This window comes from Pipra filicauda, unplaced genomic scaffold (assembly GCF_003945595.2).
Source record: "Pipra filicauda isolate LSUMZ 115617 unplaced genomic scaffold, ASM394559v2 scaffold118_size2161507_pilon, whole genome shotgun sequence".
Lineage (NCBI taxonomy): Eukaryota > Metazoa > Chordata > Aves > Passeriformes > Pipridae > Pipra > Pipra filicauda.
The window spans coordinates 1,955,044-1,972,645 of record NW_024103640.1 but is presented as its reverse complement, the minus strand read 5'-3'; the positions used below and the strand labels follow the sequence as shown (position 1 = coordinate 1,972,645).

At 42.7% G+C, this 17,602-nt stretch overlaps 2 protein-coding genes across 2 annotated transcripts in view; both read right to left on the bottom strand.

The window, feature by feature from the left end:
• Positions 1 to 3,083: 3,083 nt before the first annotated feature.
• LOC113997062 (activator of 90 kDa heat shock protein ATPase homolog 2-like) lies at positions 3,084 to 11,393 on the bottom strand. The gene is made up of 9 exons (XM_027738591.2): positions 11,271 to 11,393; positions 10,947 to 11,137; positions 7,536 to 7,621; positions 6,809 to 6,923; positions 6,437 to 6,525; positions 6,112 to 6,234; positions 5,245 to 5,346; positions 4,407 to 4,458; positions 3,084 to 4,173 (listed from the first exon to the last, which is right to left on the bottom strand). The coding sequence occupies exons 1-9, from the start codon at positions 11,348 to 11,350 to the stop codon at positions 3,998 to 4,000; spliced, it is 1,014 nt and encodes a 337-aa protein (XP_027594392.1). The 5' UTR covers positions 11,351 to 11,393; the 3' UTR covers positions 3,084 to 3,997.
• Positions 11,394 to 11,692: 299 nt separating this feature from the next.
• LOC113997060 (protocadherin Fat 4-like) overlaps positions 11,693 to 17,602 on the bottom strand; it is a 32,380-nt gene continuing 26,470 nt past the window's right edge. Inside the window, exons 33-42 of the mRNA XM_039385967.1 lie at positions 17,443 to 17,552; positions 16,728 to 16,871; positions 16,148 to 16,284; positions 15,823 to 16,020; positions 15,385 to 15,479; positions 14,789 to 14,944; positions 13,975 to 14,172; positions 13,239 to 13,364; positions 12,664 to 12,862; positions 11,693 to 12,120 (exon numbers count right to left, since the gene is read on the bottom strand). Of these exons, the coding sequence (XP_039241901.1) occupies positions 11,917 to 12,120; positions 12,664 to 12,862; positions 13,239 to 13,364; positions 13,975 to 14,172; positions 14,789 to 14,944; positions 15,385 to 15,479; positions 15,823 to 16,020; positions 16,148 to 16,284; positions 16,728 to 16,871; positions 17,443 to 17,552 (1,567 nt within the window). The 3' untranslated portion in view covers positions 11,693 to 11,916. The remainder of the gene's footprint in view (positions 12,121 to 12,663; positions 12,863 to 13,238; positions 13,365 to 13,974; positions 14,173 to 14,788; positions 14,945 to 15,384; positions 15,480 to 15,822; positions 16,021 to 16,147; positions 16,285 to 16,727; positions 16,872 to 17,442; positions 17,553 to 17,602) is intronic.

Here is a 17,602-nt window from a genome sequence, read left to right as displayed (position 1 = left end):
AAAAATCTTAGATTTTATTTTTGTAAGCATGACAGTCACATGTTCTTAGCATGATTTAAACATGTTAAGAACATGCTAACATGCTAAGAACATGCTAATGTCATGCTAAGAACATGCTAATGTCATGCTAAGAACATGCTAACGTCATGCTAAGAACATGCTAATGTCATGCTAAGAACATGTGAATGTCACGGAAAATATCAGATTTTATTTTTGTAAGCATGACAGTCACATGTTCTTAGCATGACGTTAACATGTTGTAAATGACATGCTAAGAACATGCTAACGTCATGCTAAGAACATGCTAACGTCATGCTAAGAACATGTGACTGTCATGCTTACAAAAATCAAATCTGATATTTTTTCGTGACATTCACATGTTCTTAGCATGACAGTAGCGTGCTCTTAGCATGTCATTTACAACATGTTTAAATCATGCTAAGAACATGTGACTGTCATGCTTACAAAAAGCAAATCTAAGAATTTTTTGCGTGACAGTCACATGTTCTTAGCATGACGTTAGCATGTTCTTAGCATGACGTTAGCATGTTCTTAGCATGACGTTAGCATGTTATTTACAACATGTTTAGATCATGCTAAGAACATGTGACTGTCATGCTTACAAAAATCAAATCTGATTTTTTTTTCGTGACATTCACATGTTCTTAGTATGACATTAGCATGTTCTTAACGTGACATTCTCATGTTCTTAGCATGACATTAGCGTGCTCTTAGCATGACATTAACATGTTCTTGGCATGTTAATTACAACATGCTTAAATCATGCTAAGAACATGTGAAAATCATGCTTACAAAAATAGAATCTAAGATTTTTTTGCATGATATTCACGTGTTCTTAGCATGACACTAACATGTTATTAGCATGACATTAGCATGCTCTTAGCATGTTATTCATAACATGCTAATGACATGCTAAGAACATGTGAATGTCACGCAAAAATATCAGATTTGATTTTTGTAAGCATGACAGTCACATGTTCTTAGCATGACATTCACATGTTCTTAGCATGATGTTAGCATGTTCTTAGCATGACGTTAGCATGTTCTTAGCATGACATTCACATGTTCTTAGCATGACGTTAGCATGTTCTTAGCATGACGTTAGCATGTTCTTAGCATGACGTTAGCATGTTCTTAGCATGACGTTAGCATGTTCTTAGCATGACGTTAGCATGTTCTTAACAACATGTTTAAATCATGCTAAGAACATGTGACTGTCATGCTTACAAAAATCAAATCTGATAATTTTTGCGTGACATTCACATGTTCTTAGCATGACGTTAGCATGTTCTTAGCATGTTATTTACAACATGTTTAAATCATGCTAAGAACATGTGACTGTCATGCTTACAAAAATCAAATCTGATATTTTTTGCGTGACATTCACATGTTCTTAGTATGACATTAGCATATTCTTAATGTGACATTCTCATGTTCTTAGCATGACATTAGCGTGCTCCTAGCATGACATTAACATGTTCTTGGCATGTTAATTACAACATGCTTAAATCATGCTAAGAACATGTGAAAATCATGCTTACAAAAATAGAATCTAAGAATTTTTTTGCATGATATTCACGTGTTCTTAGCATGACACTAACATGTTATTAGTATGACATTAGCATGCTCTTAGCATGTTATTCATAACATGCTAATGACATGCTAAGAACATGTGATTGTCATGCTTCAAAAAAGAATCTAAGGGGGTTTTGCGTGATGTTCACATGTTCTTAGCATGATGTTAGCATGTTCTTGGTATGTTATTTATTACATGCTAAGAACATGTGACTGTCATGCTTACAAAAAATCAAATCTAATATTTTTTCCATGATGTTCACATGTTCTTAGCATGACATTCTCATGTTCTTAGCATGACATTAGCATGTTCTTAGCATGACATTATCATGTTCTTAGCATGACGTTAGCATGCTCTTTGCATGACGTTGGCATGTTAATTACAACATGCTTAAATCATGCTAAGACCATGTGACTGTCATGCTTACAAAAAGCAAATCTAAGATTTTTTGCCTGATGTTCACATGTTCTTAGCATGACATTCTCATGTTCTTAGCATGACATTCTCATGGTCTTAGCATGACGTTAGCATGTTCTTGGCATGTTATACAGAAGAGTATAAGAACACATTAAAATCGTGCAAAAAATCCTTTCCCCTGAGGAGAAAGGAGGGTCACTGGGGCTGTTCCTCCTCACAGTCCCCTCCCAGCAGCAGCTGTGGAGTTTTCCAGAGATTTTGGCAGCCCCAGCCCTGAAGGAAGCGCTGGAATGCTGGAAACAGGGAAGTCATGGCTTTTAATGCTGCTGATCAGCAATTGGCCATTGCAGTTAGTGGAAGGAGACAAGAAGTACCAGGGCTGTAGTTTCACTGTTTAAAAAACTTGGAATTGCATATAACAACCTACTCTCAATTACCAAATTGTCACAAAATCTCTTTGAGCATCTGCACTCTAAGCTGCTGAAGGCTGATCTGTTTTAAACCTTGATTCTCTATTTTTTTTTTATTTCTATTTTGTCCCTTTGTCAACCCATACCCTAAATTATTTTTGTATTCAAAATGTCAGGCTTTTTTTCCTGGAATATTCATCGAGAAAGGTAACTAAATTCTGAACATTCAGGAAAAGGAAGATGTTAAAATATGACATTTCTCAAGGGGCTGTTTCCCACCCTGGATCTGGACACCTAAACCACACCCAGTACAACCAACAGTAACCAGTCTGAGCCTCTGGAGGTGTTTACTGTTACTACCAGCCCTCACCTCAGTTCAAAGGGTTAATAAATGCCTGCAGCTTTTCAGGGATAACCTGGCCTGTGGCAGAGAGCAGCACCTCTATCCTCTGGAGGATGGAAGTTTTTGGGTGGGAAGGTTGCCATATGTTGGTGCCCTGTAAAATTAAAATTTTTAGGACTTAAACTCATTCATTGGCTGGATGAGTTTAAGTCCTAAAAATTTTAGTTTTACAAACTCGCTGAGTAAAATGAAAATTTACAGGACTTAAACTCATATAGTGTGGCAGGATTGGTTTATGGAGAAAATAAACTGCAGGTAAAGTCACATCTTTTATTGAGCCAAGCACATTTTCCAAAGGCAGCCCTTTTGTGGTCTGCTGCAAATTGCATATTGGATTTGTACACTTCTTATAAAGCATCTGAGAACTAAGTTAGCCTTGCTCACCTTGCTGCTTTCAGTATCCCAACTTTGCTCCTGTCAAAATTCTCCGACAGTTGTTCTCTTTAATTTGAGGTACAGAATTGCAGAGGGCCATAAATGATTGAAGTGGAAGGCTTGCAGAACTGCAGAAAGCACTAGTGCTGTTTGTTGCTTCCAAAATAAATGTCACACTGAGGTCAAGTAAGGGAGTACAGTGCATGCAGACTTAATAATTACATGACATTGTTAATTGTCTTTCCCTAAAACTGCAGTCGGAAACAAAACCTGTCTGCAGTTAAAACAATCTAACAAAGGATTTAAAGAGGCTGTAAATGATACCCCCCCGTTTCTTGAAAGATCTGCTGGATCAGCAGTTTGATAATCCCTTTGGGCTCACCTCTGCTGGGAACCATCTCCTGCAGGAATTTTGCCACTCGGTTCACTGAATATTAAGGAACTGGAAATGCTTCCTGTGGATTGGTGTAGCTCACCTACCTCTGCTGAAGTGTGAGTCCTACCACAGTCCTGACTGCAGCTCAATCATTATTATCTCTGAGGCTGCAGACAAGCAGAGCAGAGATCAGTCTCCCCAAGAAAAGCTGTTTATATCCATAATCTGCCTTGCTCCTCAGTCACTGAAAATCCATAAATAATGTTTAAATTATATACAGTATCATAGAAGTGGGTCTTTATTCTTCCCACAAATAAATTACTATTTTTTTCCTTTTTTTTTTTTTTTTTTTTTTTTAGAAAACCAAATTGTTAACAAAGTATAAAAAGTAATGCCCTAACAAAACTACAGTGCTGTTATCATTCCATGCTGTCTTGGGACTGCTGCAGTAAAAGATGTATTTCTTCAAAATATTGCTTCTTCCAGCATTGCCTGGTGCTCTCCTCGGCGGAGACGGGAACTCCTTTGCATTCCAGCTGCAGCTCCGTCTGAGCCCCCACGTCCTGGAAGGTCAAGGCAACTGTTGCATAATGTTCTGGGGGAAGAAAATACCACATTTCAGCCATGTGTTTTTCAAAGAATTGCAGTTGTTGCTGCTGCTTTCCTCTCTGCTGCTGCCTGTGTCTGTCTTTTCACCTCTGGACACCAGGCTGCTGTCCAAGAACACGGACCAAGGGAGAATCCGGCCAGGAACGCTGTCCCTGCCAGGGCTGGTCCTTCTCCCTGCAAAGGAGGCCTCTAATATCAGAATTCCTCACAAAGACTCACCATCAGGCCAACTCCTACACCGCCACTTCAGGACAATTCTTTGGCTTGGGACCTGGAGGAAGAGAAGGATGTTCTCCAGTTAGCATCGGAGATTATTCCCCCTGAAAACCAAGGAGACACAGGCATGTAACCAAGACAAAGACTAGGGTTTGATTTTTGAAATAAACTGTTTTCCTGGAGCTCTCAGCTTGCTGCATTCCATGTTGTGTTCTGGCTGTGGGAAAAGGTCAGGGCTCATTAGTTACTGCACAGACACCATTGATTTTCTGGCAGACCTTGAAACAGGCACCAGCACGAGCCGTGTCTGCCCTGCTGCAACGTGTAAGTGTTGTCACTCTGTCACCCAGCCCAGCCTGCCTGAATGAGGCACTGCTGGCACAAACACCAGCTCAGGGGAGAGTCTGTATTCTGACTTTTCATTTAAACAGATCCTGATCTAATAGATCCTTATCAGCAAAGGCTGATGAATAGAATTGCCTTCCCTCTGCTTCCACAGCAGGTAACGGTTTGCCCTGAACTGAACAAAAATCAGTTCTCCAGTTAAAAGAGGAATGAATACAAGAGATACACCTTAAACCTGCTTTGTCACTCCTGGTTAAACAGGACTGTGCTTCTTCCCCCCCACCCCCAGTGCAGGTCATTAGGTGTGGGCAGTGCCTGCTCTTCTCACGGGGAGGAAAAACCACACAACAAACGAGCACCTGCTTGGCTTTGAAATACAGGAACTGAAACGGGCTTTAAGGAAGCTGAAAGGTCACAAATTTACACTACTTTTTGTTTCAGAAAATGAAGTAACACCCTTCCCCCATTTTTGAAGTGCAGAGGAGGAGCTTCTTACCAGTTCTGTGTATTCCCCGCTGACACAGCCCTCAAACATCTGGAGTTTGCCTCCTTTCTCTGCTTCAATCACAGCTGGGCACTTGGAAAACTTCTGTACTAACTAACAAAAAAGAACACACCCATAAAAATACTAGCAGAGAAGAGAGATTGGCTGAAGAAATTAAAACTAACTGTGATATATGTAAGAGTCTTTAAACACTCATCAGGGCTTTTGATTTTATACAGCACTGCAGTGAGGTCCAGTGAGGTGACAGGATGAGAATATAAACACTGAGAAACCTGCAGGGTAAATACAGAACAGGACAGACTGGTCACATGCAGGGGGTATGGCCACAGCACATACACAGGCACAGACAGAACTGGCTGTTCCTACGTTGGGAAATGAGGGAAATGGAGCAACAGCTCTTGTTTCCCAAGGGAAGCGCTGGGATTGTCATTTAAAGTTCTCCAACACAGGCTCTTATGAAGGACACAAACCCCAAATTAGTGAATTTGTATTTCACACCTCCAGTAATTAATCTAATTAACCTGCAGGCTGTGGATAATGGCAGTGCCATTACTGAGCCCTTCAGGCTCCTGAACAACAAGGACCTATATCAAACAGCAAAGCTTTTCCTAAGCAGCAAAGGAGATTGAGACTGAGCTGCACAAAAATTACAGAAAGATGCAGTTTCCCTTTGTTTATTTGGCTTTTCTTCCTGTTAAGGTAACAAGTGGGAAAAAAAAGGTCTCAGGCAACCTATTCAGCTGTTATTAAAAAGGTAAAAGTGGAATCTGTACTTGACACTGTGACACATTTCTTACTTAACTATTCAGCTGGATCAACATCCACATTGTTACAATGCCTTCTGAAAATATCACTTACTTCCTTTGTGGTGAAGATGCTGTAAAGTTCATCAGCTGGAGAGTTGAACATTTCCCTCATAAGTATCCTCACTGTTGGAATTTTTACTCCAACTGTATCCAGAGACTGTGGTGAAACAGAGTCCTGAAAAGCAGAAAACAGTCGCATGAGTAAGTCCAAGATCTTAGAAGTTCTGACATGGCAGGACTGTTGTTACCTGCACATTCTCAAACACACATTGCTGTGAAAACACGGCAATTATACAATGTATTTCTGTATTTATTTAACAGTAGTATTAATTGGGAGTCACTAAATTCAGGGGGGAAAAAAGGTAAAGCCAACATACTTGCACGGTGTCCCCACTTGGTTTTTGCTCCGTGGGCAGCTCCTGACCAACAGGGGCTTTCGTTGGCAGAATCATTCCCAAGGTAAACTCTGGAAGGAAGGAAAGCACTTTTCAGTGTGAAATTCAGCTGTACCATCACCCTGACATTCAGGTACACAGTAAAGATCACCAAAACTGTGGAGAAGGGGTAGAACTGTGCAGGAGCACTGAATAGGACATAAATCTCCAATCCAGTTTCCCCACTTTACCCACATATTTTCATTAGGAACAGATTAAAAATAAAAACAATACGAACCCAAGGACTTGTCAATGTATGACCAACCTGTTCTGGAGAGATGCCCACACAGAAACACAACGTGCTGTTGAATTTACCTGTTTTAAGTGCTTTCAGGTAATCTCTCAGGGCCTCTCTGACTTTTGTGGTTCCTTCAGTTCTCATCAGGTCCTTCAGAACATCACCTTCCCCTTTCTTCTTGCTGACATTTATCTAGAAACAGAAAAATGACACATCTAAGAGACACTTGATCAGGAGCCTTTTGGGTTCTGGCAACAAAGGCAAGCATTTGGGCTTTGTTTACTATGCTCAGAGGACAGCTGCAATTTCAAGTTCATTATCTTCTCAGAGCAGCTGACCTTTGCTAAAAATAGGTCCTTTTGGGTTTTGACTTAAATTAATGTAGTATCTCCACTTAGTTCATCAAGGATGAAGTTGCTGAGGAATCTGTGGAAGCCACAGCGCCAACTGCTATACAACCAACATGGAGATTCCTTAAGTTCTTAGGGCTTGGGGGGTGGTTTGTTGAGTTGTTTTGGGGTTTTTTTTTAAGACTACAAGCAGAGTTCTTCTCAAATTTGTAGTTAATATATTTGTCACAGACCATAATTAGCAAAGCAAATTGTGCACGTTCCTCGCGGGTAAATTTGAGAACAGAGAGAAATCATTATTCCAAGTATAATAAACAAAAACATGAAATAAACTATCCACGTGTAATTATCCCACTTAATGACAGGATAAATCAAAATATGATGCCTGTATGTTGGTTAATGCTTTACTTAAGAATTCTGAACCTATACAGCCATACCGGTATTTCACACCTACCTCTGTATCATCTACCTCATTTTCTTCTGACAGGTTAGGAATTTCAACAGATCCCTTATGTTTCTCACCAGACTCTTTCACTGTACCTGTATTAACATAACGAATTCTTAAATGCATTATTAAAAACTATTTCCCCCATAGCAAGACTTTTATGCTTGGAAATGAGCTGTACACAAGTGTTACTTGAAGGGAGTTGCCTCGAGGCTCATTGAAAGGCACTAAACAGCAACCTGAAGTGTCAGAGGTGTTTTCCAGTGCTTTCCCAGGGAGCTCTGACATCTGCCAGCATAGGATGTGCATCTAAAGGGGAATGACCTACACAGCTCCATGAACTGTCCTGGGATGTTCTGTGCCAGACTGCTCTGCCTGAAAAGACTGAATTTAAGGTCTGATGCTTTTTTTGTTACACTGAAGACTCTCCCCCCTTTGCCTTGCAAAAACATTTCATTATTGAAATTAGCTCACTATTTAGATCATGATAAAATCTCCTTAGGAAGCAACAGCAGAAACGTGCAGGTTTATCAGCCCACTGTCAAAACATACAAAACCCAGCAAGATGCTTCATCAGCCCGCTGGCAAAACTCCAAATACAACCAAGCCAGTGCTGAGCACAGCTGCAGAGGGGGAATTATCATGAGGTAAATGCAGAATTTCTTTGGATTCTCTCACCTTCACAGGAGCCAGCTCGATCCAGCCACTACTTAATATCGCTCCCATTATTTTTAATCACTTGCCCTGAAACGACCACCATGTGATCCGGGGGCACTGCAGGGGCAGAGCCCCACGTGCTGCTGGTCAGGATCACAGCAAGGACACAACCAAAGGCTCAGGTGTTTCTTGGCAAGGAACACAGTGAAGGACTGTTGGCAATGCAAAGGGCAAAGATCCCTCCCCAGTCGGGCTCTGAGGCAATGAAGGATTGCACAAGATGCAAAGTCTGTTAATCCACAAACAGCCACATCCACGCAGGGAAAGGTTCAACCAGACAGGAGAACCTGGCAGCTCCACTGAAAGCCGTGCAAACTAGTTAAGTCTCAGCCCTGAAACACTTCTGGGCCCACCACAAATCACACCCAGCCTCCTCAGTGTGCTCCTCCCTGCTCCCTTCCAGCACCAGGATTAGCACAGGAGAACCACACAGTGTTGTCCCTGCAGACAGCAAAGCCAATCTTATTTTTGGCTACTCTCCCCAGAAAGGAAGTGCAAGCAAGCAGGAAGAAGTTTTGCTCCTCAAAACGCAAGCCTGACTTCTTATCCACCCAGCTAATCCTATTAACAACTTTCACAGCTCCCAAAATATTCACAAATTGCAAAATGACAGTGTCTGTGCTGGGCAGCAAAGTCCAGTCAGTGAACAAACAGAGCTGTTGGACAACGTGACGTGGGCAGAGCGTTGGTGCAGCTCTGCATTTCCAGTGACACTGTAATGTAAACAAAGCTTTATTACCTTCTTATGTAACTATCAAATTATTTGTTTGAATCCCATGGGACTTCAATAACAGACCTAAGAATAAATTATTTTTTGTTTCCTGCCAATCCATTATTTTAGAATGTTAACTGTGAAGCACGTCACTCAGAAAGACCCACTGCTGAAATAAACTGCTTTAAATGGACAAACACGTTTTCATAAAGCTTCCATCACAATGTACAATAATCCATTAAAATCTTCACTGCATATTCTAACAAATGACAGAACAGCCATTTTGCTCAGTTTTAGTGACATTAAGTAACCTCAGTTGCTCACCTTCTTGTTTAATATAAATTGCAAAGCACAATGTTTTTCCAACAGTGGACTTTCCAAACCTGCTGCAAATGTCAGGATCTCCATCATTTGTCCTTACATAGCCACACTTTAATCATAGTTTGAAGTCCTAGTTATCCTAGAAGACTTGTAGAAGGAACTAATTACAGCATTTAGTGCTTTTAGCAGTTCAGTCTGAACTCTCACCTTGAATTCAGAGCTCTCAAAAAAACTATAATGGCTATCAAATTTAGGAAAAACAAAATCAGCACCTTTTTTTTTTAGGATTTCCCTGAAAGGTTTCCTTCTTAGGGATTAAAAAATCCCCTCTAGGATTTCAAACTAAGCTCTCAAAGACAAGATCCACTCAGTGCAGCACTGAACTTCGCAGAGCATCTAACCCAAGTCAGAGCTGTCTATAAACACTCTCCCAGGAGAGTTTAGAAACAATTTGCATAGAAATACAAACAAAGTATCTGTCTACTTTTAAGCTTTGTACGCTGAAATAAACCCAACGAACTAACCTGTGTTTAAAACTTAAGGTGATTTCAGCTTAGCTTAAAAAAAGTCAAAAAGCTGACGGCAATTATTTGAACTGCACCACAGAGTGCAATGTTTGCCTTCCTCTCTGCTAACATTTACATCACACTCTAAGTATGCTCTTAGTTTGTAACACACTTGGAGCACTTAAAACTATAAAAAATAAATAAACAACGGTACTTTTTTAAAGTCCCCTCTTACTGTAGGAGCAGATTTCAAATCCAAGTCTGTTCTGGTCAGCCAAACCTCCCACAGTAACACTCAAGGCCTGAGAAATAAGGAGGGAAGGAACAGCCTGTCACTTGGCATTACAAATATCCAGGGAAAAATTCCCATGCAGGTGCTTTCCCATCAGCTCCTCCTGCTTCTTACTCCAGCGCAAGGGACAGTCCACAAATTGCTGTCAAGTTTTAAGGCGATCTAATAAATGGAAAGAATTCCCTGATATCACCAAAAGCTGATCTGCAAATAAAGAGCTTGTCATGGGAAAAGCACAGCTGAGGACAACTCCAAGAGCTGGGACTGCAAACGAATACAGCACAACAAAACGCCTGGGCATCCCAAATAATCAAGAATTATTTCTGGCTTCCTCATTTCCCACTAAAGAGTTTTATTTACCCTCATGTAGTTTATGATCCTCAAAACTACAGTAAATTTTTTGAAATATGTGCAATTTCACGTTTCCTGGGCTCTCCTCCTTCCTGCTCCCCACATGAGGAAGCACAGGGCTGTGTTTTGGGCACGCTGGGAAGCTAAAATAACCCAAGCACGGAGCTGTAAGCAACCCACAGCGCAGGGATTTTCACTCCTTGCAAGGCAAAACGAGGGCTGGGAAAACGGTGCTAAGAAACGTGTGGCGGAAAAACATCGGGAGAAGGGGGGGGGGGGGAAGCGCCGAGCTCGGGTTTCAAGGTTATTTAAAAACACGCATTTACACAGTTCGGGCCCACGTGGATCCCGCAGCGTCCCCGCGGTTCTGACCCACTGCAGGTCACCGAGACACTCGCGTTTTTCCAGGGAATGGCTCCCGATCCAGCGCCTAAGGCACCCCTGGCAGGGCCGCGCCGGGACGCGCTGCCATCCCGCGGCAATCCCCGAGGCTCCCCCGGCTCCCCCTCTCCCTGTCTTACCCTTCCAGCTGAGGCGCAGGTTCCACTCGTAGAAGAAGATGAGTTTCCCCTTGCGGCTGTTGCAGGACGCCTCGCCCTCCACGTGTTTGAGGTCGCCGATCTCGCACCGCCCGGCCTCGCCCTCCACCACCAGCCCCTCCAGCACCTCCTTCAGCTTCCTCTTGGACCAGCTGGTCGCGTCCCGCTCCGTCCTGCCCCGGGAATGAGGGAGCGGCGGGGCCGGGGGGGGGTCAGCGCCGCCCGCCTTCCACCCCCCACCACCCCTCAGCGCCCGCCGCTCCTTCCCCGCATCCCGCCCCATTCCCGCCGCATCCCGGCCCTCACCAGTGCCAGTTGTTCACGTTGGTGGCGTCCGCGCGCTCCTCCACGATCCAGCGGGGATCCCCCTGGCCCCACTTGGCCATGGCGGCTCCGGCCGCTTCCGCCGCCGCCAGAAGGTGCCAGAAACTTCCCCGCCCCGCCGGAGGAGGAGGAGGAGGAAGGAGAGGCCGCGCCGCCCTGAGGGAGGAGGGACCGGGAGCCGCAACCCGCCGAGGGGAGTCCCGGCTCTTACCACGCCGCTCCTCCGCTCCCGGGCCCGGGAAACGCCGCTCCAAAGGGGCTGGGTCCCGGCTCCGCGTAACTGGAAAACAGGGAGGAAAAATGTCAAAGAAACAGGAAAAGCGGAAAGCGAGCTCCTGGGTTTTCACGCAGCGACCGCGGCGCGGAGTTCGGTGGCAGAGAACAGAAAATGGATGTCTGAGAAGTACTTGGGAATCGGGTTTATTGTCTTGGCTATTCGACAGAGGAAATTAAATACACTGCGAGACAGCGCCGGTGCTGGGGGAGCAGCCCTGCAGAGCAGCACCTTCGGCACATTGCTCGTTCTCTTATAACAGCAGTAGCAGAATTAAAATCTGGATAGCGTCCCCATATTGTTGCTCATTTAATTCTGTCCTGTCATCGTGCTTTTCGTCATCAAGTGTCCTTATTATAAAGAGATGTCATAGCCAGCCTCATCGCCTTCAGGCTCATCATCTTCGGGCTCGTAATCTTCGGGCTCGTCATCTGCGTCCAAAATCACTGCCACTTCTGAGAATTTTACTCCTTTCAGTTCTTTTCCAGGGGCAGCTGACGGGGGCTGAGGTGTTACGGGAAGAGCGGATTTCTGGGCTGTGTCTGTCAGAAAGGAGTCCTGCAAGAAAATGTAGTGCAGGTGAGGCAGAAATCTCTGTTAGAAATGGTAGTGTGGAAAAGTTCGAAGCAGCAGAAGTTGTATAACTTACATTTTCTGTCTGTGAAGTTTGCAAACAAAGCAGTGCTTTTAAGGTGGGAAGTTTTTGGAGCGGCACACAAGAACCCTTTACTGTGCACATTCCATAACAGGCAGAAGGGAATCATAATTTCTGGATGACAAGTCTTCCTCCTCCTTCTACTCAGGGACAACAGCCCCTCCTCTAAGATTTTTATAGGTTCACAGACTGGTTTGGGTTGGAAGGGACCTTAAAAGATCATCCAGTTCCACCCCCCTGCCCTGGGCAGGGACACCTTCCACTACACCAGGTTGATCAAGTCCTGTCCAACCCAGCCCTGAACATTTCCAGGGATTACTTCACAAAAGATTATTTTCTTTTCCGTTCCAAGACAGGTTTAACTTTTTCAATAATTCCTTCAATTATTTGATGAGTAACAATAAAATACCTTTCACTCCACGCTTTGCAATCAAAAAGCTCATTACCTGTTTTGTTATGAATGCCACAGCGGGCTGGGCCTCTGTGTTTCCAAGTTCAGCAGCTTTTTCATACTCATGTTCACTATTGTAATCTGCCAGTATTGTCTCAAGGTAATTGCCTTTTTCAGGGGCCTGAATTTCATCTCTGTCAGCCTCACCTCCTCTGGTGCTGTATATGTTGTCAAATGATAATACCTCGCTTCTCCTGGAAGAGAGTTAACAGAATTCATAACACAGAATACTCAGCCTCTCTGAGAGCAGCATGTACAGTGATCTCAAAATTAATGGGATTTTATCCAGGGAAATAAATGTTAAGTAGCTTCTTGTATCCTGAAGGTTCTTTTCTGCATAAGGATTAACAATTTGCTAAAGGGTAAGTAGGAATGTGCCCGTGTAATTTTTGATACAAGATTAAAAGCTTGCTTCAAGTGTAGAGATTTTTAACTTGTCATTATAAGGGTTCTTAAAAACTGACCTATATACTAGTGAAGGATCCAAGGAAAATCCTGTGGTACCAGAATAAACTAGAATCACACTTTATGCTATTTTTAATAAATTTGTGATATCAGCATTCTACTTACCCATTATTCATGTGCTCTAGTTTCTCTAAGCTTTTCAGACTTCCATTTTTGTCCATTGCCCACGGGTTATCAATGCCCTCCATACTTTCAGCTTGCTTCTTAACCAAATGCTGCTGCCCACGCTTTCTGAAAATGATAAATACATTAAAATAAGATTATTAATTCTTTTTGAATATTGGTTTCACGGTTGTTTTAGAAACAGAAGACGAATTATTTGTGTCATAAGTTTAATACACAATATTTACTTTCATTATTATTCTGGGGATTTGTTTAGAATATTTCCTATTTTTCCATAATGGTAGTAGGGTAAATATTCACTGCCCTCTTGGAAATATAATTGTTTTCCTCTGCTTTGTGGCCCTGCTGCCACTGAAGTCAAGCAGCAAAACCTGCCTTGATTTCAGCATTCGTGGGGTTAGAGGAGACCCTTGTGGGTGTATTACAGCTACTTGTGCCTCCCTTCACAGTTACAGTTGCTGCTGTCCACCCTTCTCTGGTTTAAAACTCTTTGTTTCTGCTGTTGCTGCGTGACAAACACAAGAAGAAACGACTTCTCATCACCTGTGGTGTGTTTGTTTAATGTCTGCACACCAGGCGTTGTGACTCACAGCAAATCTTAGGCAACTGCTCCGCGCAAACATCAACAGCTTATGGGACAACTTTCTCAAGCTGACATTTTAAATAAACTGATGAGCCGTAGATATAAACTATATGGTTGGAGCAGAGCTCTGTGTACCTTTTCCTTTTCACATCCAGGACCACGTAGACCAGGAAGGCGATGAGGGTGCAGCCCAGGACGACGCTGAGCACGATGGCTGCGACGAGCTCCGGGCTCGCCGAGGCCGCGGGAGGCTCCACTATGGCAGCAGTGACAGAGGTGGAAAACACCTTCTCCAGTTCTGCCTCGATGTTTCCAGACTGCTCCTTGAGTTTTCTGAAGAAAAGAAGGATAAAATGTGATGACTTAACCAGGCCTTCGTTTTGGCTGGAGGAGTAGAGAGGAAAAGAACAAAATATCCCTCCCTGGTCCGCCAAGATCTTTTCCGAAAATTCGGACTTGTCGTGGCTTTCATTCAGGAAAGCCTCTGTTCTCTAAGCAACCAGCCCTGGTGCTTGTGACCTAAAATGCTGCAAAGCTTGGACAACTGAACTTGAGAGATCAGTAAATCCTCTAAATCCACATCACTGTCGTGTTATGAAACAAATGTAAAACACACCTAAAGTGTAAAATTTTTAATTAACAATCTGCTGTTGTAAAGTCAATGTATTTTAATTACATTCTTTCTGCTTCAGCTGTTTTTTCTTAAACTGACTTTTAAATCTGTTTTGCACGATTAAACTGCCTTATTCGTGGTTTTGACAAACTCTGGAAATTACCTTTCGATAAATAATGAAAGCTTTCTGAATTCTAAAATACCCATTTAAGCCTTGAGCCAAATCTCAGGTAAACTGTTATTTGATTTAAACCCATCCAGTCCAAGACCTTAATAACTTCCAGAGAAACAAAACCCATCTGCATAGCTCTGACCCCCAGACTGTGCCATACAGACCTTTTTACATCCTGTGCAGGTACTTCCTGGTGGGCCTCATCAAAAGCAATAATTTCTATTTGGGTTTCATCAGTGCTGCTTCTTGCTTTTCTTTCAAATTCATTGGAATAAACATCAACAATGTATACATTCCATGCAAGTTTATCATCCAGGACCCTGTCATCATATTAAGAAAACATTTTTAATTAACTGGGCAGTGACAGATCCTATTACTCTGGAAATAAAATAAAGCAGTATTTAATACAACACTTGGCAGATATTGGTATTAATAAAAATACCTTGGCAGGTATTTTAATCTAAGCATGTAAAAAAGATTATTACCAGCAAAGGAATTAAGCTATTTGCCCAAAATTGTTGAGAGATTGAGTAGCACAGGAAAAAAATGCTCAGTCAGTGATATCTATAGAGTATTAGAAACAGTAAAGGTGGGGAGGAGGGAAATTCAGTCTCATAATCCTCATTGTTTTCTCCTCCTTTTCCATGGAGATTTTCATGCTGTATCTTCTCCCTCTAGGCTGTCAGACCCCTATCCCATATGGACTCCAAATTTGTCATTAGATATTAAACCAGAATAGGCTTCAGAGTTTCAAAAATACCTTTTTACTTCAGCAATGTTTCTTTCAACAACATTGGTCTGCTGATTAAGCACCACCATCACGATGTTGCTACTGGAACTGGAATCAACAGTAACCTAATAAAGAAAGAATCACACATAAGATTTTCTAAAGCATTTGTTCCTCTCAGGTTGATTAAAAAAAACCCAAAAACCAACAAAGCCCAACCCATTAAACAACAACAAAACCCCTCTGATATAAAAGAACTGTCCTCCAAAATCAGTCTTTGTGCCAACATATTTTTATATGTCAGTGAAAATGGCAACCTTTTAATTACAGTATGTAGCAAATATTCATGTATCAGACAAATTTTTTGGTGGTGTTAAGTAATTTTTTTTGCCATTACTAAACCTAACCCTTCTTGTGTTCAGAGTTTTGACATGGGAGTAAATCAGGATTATCCATGGCAATATTCCTTACGTTGACTGTTGTCCGGGCTGTGAGTCTTCTTGTGCCTTGGTCTGCAGCTTGGACTTCCAGATAAAATGTTCCAGCCTTTCCTGCTACAGAAACTGTAAAAATCTCCCCTGTGTTTTCATTGATGTCAAATTCATTTGTTTGATGGTTCACTAAACTGTACAGCACCAGGCCGTTGTCTCCTGAGTCGGGATCCGTGGCCTGGGTTTGAAAAAGGTGATTTGTGAAACTCAGGTTTAAGTGCTCCTTTAACCCAGTTTAACTGTGGAAGAAATCCAGCTCTTTCACAGGATTTCTGTCCCTATGAAGGGCACAGGAAATACTCCACCTGGACTGTGATGACGGGGTGCTTGTAGGGCACAGAGTTGGGGATGCGAGCAGAGTAGGAATCGCTCACAAACACGGGCTCTTCGTTCACGTCCTGCACGGAGATTGTCAGCATGGCCACGTTCTCAGCAAACAGGCCTGGAACAAACACAGGTATCAGCAACAGCCACCACCAGAGCCCACACTCCAAAGGCTGGCTCAGGCTGTGGCTTTGCAGCATCTCTGCCGGGAGCGCGGCAGGGATGAGCCCAGAGGAGCTCTATCCCAGCCCTCCCGGGGCTCCGGTGGGAGCAGGCAGTTCCAGGCAGCACTGCTCCTCTGTCAGCCCTCTCCAGCTCCTGCTGAGGAGTCCAGTGCCAGCTGTTATATCCTTTTCTGAGCCCACAGAAGGGCCCTGTGAGGGTTTGCACCCCCGGGGGAGGGAAGGCTGCTGGCTTTGCTCTGCACAACCCCAGCTTTCCATCCTTCACATCGGATTTTTCAGCTGAAGACAATCACAACTCCTTTACGGGGCTGCAAATACAAAAGAGGTGTCCATTGCCCCGATTTAAGTTGGAATGTCCTTCAAAGCAAAAAGTTACCTGAATGCTGGACCTCTGCAGCAGGTGAGGTTTTTCCAAGCAGAGGAGTTGCTTGAATTAAAAGCACGTACTGAGGAACTTCCTCGTAGTTCAAATTAACTGCTGTCCTCAGCTCCCCGCTTGTGGGATCCAATCTAAAATGACCTGAAAGGAAAAAGATGCAATTTTGCTGTTATAGCTACCATTTTACCTGTATCCCTCCTACTCTTGTAGGATTACTTAGTTGCTCTTGGGATGTTTCCATGGCTCCTCTGCTCTTAAGAAGATGAAATGCAACATTTCCACCGGCCAAGCAGCAAAGGCATCACAGCTGGGCTCCTATCCCAGACCAAACAGCTCTTAAACATGTAAAGGAGCAATATATGTGAAAAACAGAATTGCAGCTTCTTGTTGCAGAACTCATTTATATATATATATATATATATATTTCCAAGTTTTCTATTTTGGCTCCCTCAGTCTTAAATTTTCCTAATTTAAGACTACAAACCACCCATCTTTTAGCAAGTTACCACCCTCTCCATAGCCAAAGATCAATGAAGTCAATGCTGAGAAGCTCTGAAAGAAATTCTGTGTGCTTCTTTTTTTTAAAAACAGACACAAATTTTTATCCATGCTCTTCATCTCCTCATTTACATCCAGCAACATCTGCCACACACAAAAGACAGGTTATTGTGTTCTCTTGGCTATTTTAACTCATAAGGGAAATCCTACTCACCTTTTTCATTGCCAGATACAACACTATAATCAATCAGTGCTCCTGAATCTTCAACCAAAGTGAGAGTATAAATTAAATAATCCACTCCTGTGTTTTCCAAAACGGAAATGCTAATGCAGGAAAGAAATGAGAAATATGTTAATGAGAAATGAATGTTAAA

What these genes read in the sequence shown, in the direction of transcription:
- LOC113997062 (XM_027738591.2), bottom strand. Translation starts at nt 11,350, where the DNA reads ATGGCCAAGTGGGGCCAGGGGGATCCCCGCTGGATCGTGGAGGAGCGC. An exon ending in CCTGCGCCTCAGCTGGAAGG is followed by an intron (nt 7,622 to 10,946) that starts GTAAGACAGGGA and finishes ATGTTAATACAG; the next exon opens with GTACAGTGAAAGAGTCTGGT. An exon ending in GTGTAGGAGTTGGCCTGATG is followed by an intron (nt 4,174 to 4,406) that starts GTGAGTCTTTGT and finishes TTCTTCCCCCAG; the next exon opens with AACATTATGCAACAGTTGCC.